Below are 4,883 nucleotides of genomic sequence, written 5' to 3' on the forward strand. Positions count from 1 at the left end.
TTGTTGAGAATTTACTTTTTTGTCACTAAATAAAAAATGCAGCGGGAATATGTCTTATTTTAAGCACGGTTGCTGATGCTGTAGGCGATCACAGTAACGTGATATCGTGCTACAGTACGCGCAGAAATGCTAAAAATGCATTCCAAGAAAAAGAAATCTCATCCGTAGCCGGAGACGTGAGCGCGAATGCCGCGGCTTACAATTTAAAAATTGCGCGTGTGCGGTGCGCCACCTGTTGAATGCAAAACAAACCTTGCGCCATAAAAACGTTGCGGTGTGCGAAGTTCGAACAAAGCACCAAACCAAACGTACTCCGCACTCCTCTCCGCACTCCGCACCAGCAGCATCAGTGGCGTAGAGTTTGCTGCAATTTTACGGTTTTTTTCTAGTTCGACGACGAAGTAGCAGTTAATTTCTTCAGCCGTTGTGACATGCGCGGGCGCGACCAACCTTTCGAGTTAGACTGCAAAGCCAGCGTCGATAACGTGGACGTGCTTCGTGCGAGGATGCGTACGCATGGCTGACTACTACGGCGAGGCAACCGTGCGTCGTGGATCGTCGACTGGGAGCCCCCAACCCAACGAGGTACGATAGATGCTCTTCGGCAGTGTCTTTATTTATTGTGGCAAGGTCCTCGGAGGCGTTGCCAAATCAACCCCCTACCCGACCTGGTAAAATCAAGACAGACTGATCAGTTGCAGTTACGAAGCTACACCAGCGAGCTTTTTTTTTTTTTTGCTACGCATTTATTACAGTAGCGGTGGCTTAAAAATCTGGTTACTACTGATCACACTTGCTTCCGTCACGCTGAACAACGCCACGGGTCAATCATCGATGCCGCCGTCTTTCACGCTCAATTTCAAAGGGAAGAACAGCTGAACTTCGTCGTTGTATGTTCTCTTGGCCGAGGTGAAAGAACATATAGCTTAAATTACATTACATTGAGTTGGGCTGGGATTTTTTGACCACGATTTGAAGCACCCGTGCAAAAACAATCCGCATTTCACTTCATGTTCAAATTAATTTATTTTTCCTTACGTATGATTAAACAATATCAGAATAATGTGTGATGTAATTCTAATTCACAAACAAATATAACGCTTCATAGTATGGTCCGAGCAAAAAGAGTGAAGCATGTGTGTCATGCTTTTAACATTTGCACAGATGAATGATTTTTAGCCAATTATCTCCTGCCCCCTTCGGTCTATAAAGGGGCATCCCTTGCCGAGGAGAAAAAAAGACCAACTGAAAATGCTTTAAAAGAGGCTTTAAAGGTGTCGTGTTATTACGTGTTCAGTAGATTTAAACGTAACCGAAATGTAGGAAGCATATAACTGTCCTATTTTGGAGAGAGTTGTGTTATATGCAAGAGCATAACATGGAACTGTTCCGCTTCGATTTCGTGAGCGATTAAGTTTTTTTTTGCTTGGTACCAACACAAATTTTCCTGAAACGCCATTTTTCATACATGGGACAATTAAGTGAAAGGCGAATGCTAAACCTGTACAATTTCTTATTCCGCGAAGTAGATCAGAACATGACTTGGAGGCACATCTTTAATACAGTATGCGCATCACCTTGAAACTTCAGTATTTCTTAGTTGTCTGATTGTGAAACTTGTCAGATGAAGTGGGTAATTGAAGTTAAAAAAAACATTTGCAGGTTACAGATCGCATATCTGGTTCTCAATAATATTCTCATGACTAAAATAATTCGTAATATTACCGTTTTACAGGTTTCTGTTTCATAAAATTGTAATTTAAGTAAAAAAAATATATTGCAGGTTAGTCATTGTATATCAAGCTTTAAATAATATTTTGAGAATTGAGGTAATTTGTGATATTCTCTTTTTACAGGTTTGTGTTCCACAAGGAGTGAAGGTGTCAGCACAGAAGCTTGAACGAAACTGCCGGAAAGCATTCTACTACTGCTACGCATTTGTAGATGTCAAAATTAAGAAAGTCACAAAAGCAACTCAGCAGAACGACCCATTCCTCAACTGTTCAGTCTCGCTGACTGCTGTCATCAAGATGCATGAGGTGCTCAACCACGGGCTCGACTGCGCCGATGGGCTTCGCCTTCTAGAACCCACATCGGACACCAGTGCCGCATTCTTCCGCTACTTTCAAGATGATACGACCCCAGCAGCCGCACTAGCTCCTCATAAAACGAAGCTGGTAAGGCAGGAGGACGGTGAGGGCCTGCTCGCTAGCAGCGCTGTAAATCCCCCAGCCAGCACCGTCTACCACTGGTTCTGCGGGTGGCGGAGAGGGCAGTATACCGACGAAGGAGTGATCCCCCTCACCAAGCTGGACAGAAGAGCACCAAATCACGTGGAACATTGTAAGTGGCTATGTACCCCAGCACATTCCATATATTGCTACTTTTATGTGACCTGTGCCAACTTTTATGCAAACATAGTATCTCTCTCAGTTTAATTTTCAGCTGCAAGCAAGCTATTATGCAGTGTAGACGGAAAGGCATCGCAAAAACTCTGTTCTGCAGTGTTGAATTTTCTAGTTCGGGAGAAAGGCAGCGATGAGCACATGCACAGCCACGGCGCACTTAACTAGACTTGTCTGATGCACCTGTCCTAATGAAGACGGCACAGCCTGACTGTGAAAGCCTGTGCTTGTAAAACTACTTTTAAATTATGGCCCAGACGTTCATATGTCTCAGTACATACCTTCGCTCTACTATTTTTGTTCCACTTACAAGGAATAAATGGGCGTGTGGTATTCGCCACAACAGTGCAGCTCGTAATACATCTTTATACGTGGCACAGCTAACAGCAGCCTGGCGTGGGAGCAATGCGCAATTTGAATAAAATTCAATGTGAAGTGAATTTTCACTATTCACATTTGACAATAATTCATTTGCAGTAATCTTTTGCCATTCACATTCGAATATATGTAATTCGCGGTTGGTTTCTACTATTCGTATTTGAGAATATTCGATCTGATTCACAGTCAGTTTTCACTATTCCTAACTGTTCACAGCATCTCTGGAGGGGGCATTCAGGAAGCTTGACTGGGAAAGCAAACACAGGACAACTCCCAAGAAGCCAGCACCAGCACACCCACAGAGCAAGGCCAACCGGTGGCAGCAGAGCCTGAACAGCAGCAGCTGCCTATGGATACCGAGCCCAGCTGGAGGCCCAGGGCTCAACTGGAAGCAGTCACCAACGTGAGGTGTTGAGGTGTGGCTTGTGCTCGTGCATTTATTTTAGCAAAGCCTAATAATTGTGACCCTTACTCCAGTTACTGGACACCTAGGTAGCAACTAGACACCTGAACAAGATCTGTTTCTCAGCAACACACTCCACTTTTGGAAAGAGCTACCTATTTTATAACCACGTGCATGCATTTTTTCAGGGGTCTGTTGTAGTAAAATTTATTTTTACGAAGGTACAATTGCAGGAGCTAAGTAGAAGAAGGCTACAGGATGCCAAAAAAGACACTCCAAAAATTAAGGCAATCCAACATGACTGCGTAGCATCATAGCAGAAGCAAGACGAACAAGTTTTTCCAATGCATGTAAAGGGGAGCAAGAATGAAGTAGTATTCATATGTCACAGCTAGTGTGAAATTTTGTATGCTGGCTGTCGTATGTCTTCCGAGGCCCTTTCTGACATAGGGAGGGTGCTAAGAGGAGGAGGAATAAACTTTCATTAAACAGCACTGTGCTGGTGTTAGGGGCCCCCACCAGGTGGGACAGTCTTCAGCCCAGCTTAAAAGAAGAAGTGTTAAATAGACTCTGCCAGGATCCAATCTCATACCATTAGATACATAGTCAGTTGCACAGTGCAAGTTTTTGAGATGTAAAATTTTACATTCTGGTCTTAATGTTTTTTCTGTGTGTTTCGCTGAATAGTCCTAGTATGCCACTAAGGCCCTGTGAATAAAAAGGTGCCTTGCGAAAGCGCGAGGTCAGGGGCTCTCAAGTAAGGCTTTGAGGAACCCTGGGATTTTGAAGAGGCGTTGCTTGGGTTCTGTGAGACTAAAGTGGCTATGGTGTTGTGCTGCTGAGCCCAAGGACATGGGTTCGATACCGGCTGCGGTAGCAATTTTCCTGATAGAAGTGAAAAGCGAAAGCGTCTGTGTGTCGAGATTTCGGCGCACGTTAACTCTTCCTAGCTGTTCCTAGATAACCAAAATTAAACCCCAGCTGTCTCCACTACAGCGCGCCTCATAAGCAAGGTGTAGTTTCGGTACTTTAAACCTCGCCGTCAATCAATCAATCAGTCATTATTATGTAACTGAACATGGCACTAAACAAAGCTTTTTCTTGTGTTTTATTTTAGTTCAATGAATGCATTAATGTTTGTGAAACTAATCTGTAAATACCTGCGTAGTATTCTCTGGTCCAAACTGGTTATCTAAGCTTGGCAGGGGAAGGTGAGTTCTGTGAACATTTTTCTGCCCTAATGGGTTTCCCAGTAGGCCCATAGTTGAATACCTACGGAACACCCTTATTACTTCAGCAGTGCAAAGAAGACAATAGTAAAGATAGGAGATGCAACAAATTTTGAGTAAATCTGTGGTATATCCTGAACAAATTTTTCGTAGGACACTGCGGAGCTGCAGAAGATCTACGAGGAGCGGTGGCGCCAGCCTTCCCTAGCTGCTGGCAACCCATATTATGCCACTGCCCTTCAGCAGCTGCTGCGGCAGATGCACAAAATCAGAAAGGAGCCCCAGGAAGGAGCCTGCCCATGAAGGCAGGCTTCACCAGCGCCCGGAGGTGCGGCTGTACCGTCAAGGTCCAGCCCACAAGCATTGCCAGGCGTCGCCCTGGGGTCAACCGGGGACCAGGTAGAGTGCCTGCTGGCCAAGAGCTCGGCTAGCAAGAACGTCAAGCGGTCCTCACGCCCTGAACCTCAG

The 4,883-nt window shown here is 44.8% G+C and overlaps 1 protein-coding gene across 1 annotated transcript; it reads left to right on the forward strand.

Moving 5' to 3' along the window:
- Positions 1-340: 340 nt before the first annotated feature.
- Positions 341-4,080, forward strand: LOC144164083 (uncharacterized). Its single transcript, XM_077694649.1, has 3 exons — positions 341-585; positions 1,857-2,343; positions 3,000-4,080. The coding sequence occupies exons 1-3, from the start codon at positions 517-519 to the stop codon at positions 3,188-3,190; spliced, it is 747 nt and encodes a 248-aa protein (XP_077550775.1). The 5' UTR covers positions 341-516; the 3' UTR covers positions 3,191-4,080.
- Positions 4,081-4,883: the final 803 nt, after the last annotated feature.

The sequence above is a fragment of the Haemaphysalis longicornis genome, unplaced genomic scaffold, assembly GCF_048455015.1.
Source record: "Haemaphysalis longicornis isolate Haplotype H1 unplaced genomic scaffold, Haemaphysalis longicornis Haplotype H1 scaffold_13, whole genome shotgun sequence".
In the NCBI taxonomy this organism is placed as follows: domain Eukaryota; kingdom Metazoa; phylum Arthropoda; class Arachnida; order Ixodida; family Ixodidae; genus Haemaphysalis; species Haemaphysalis longicornis.

Coding starts and splice junctions, on each gene's coding strand:
- LOC144164083 (XM_077694649.1), top strand. CDS start 517: ATGGCTGACTACTACGGCGAGGCAACCGTGCGTCGTGGATCGTCGACT. Junction 586..1,856: donor GGAGCCCCCAACCCAACGAG/GTACGATAGATG, acceptor CTCTTTTTACAG/GTTTGTGTTCCACAAGGAGT. Junction 2,344..2,999: donor ACCAAATCACGTGGAACATT/GTAAGTGGCTAT, acceptor AACTGTTCACAG/CATCTCTGGAGGGGGCATTC.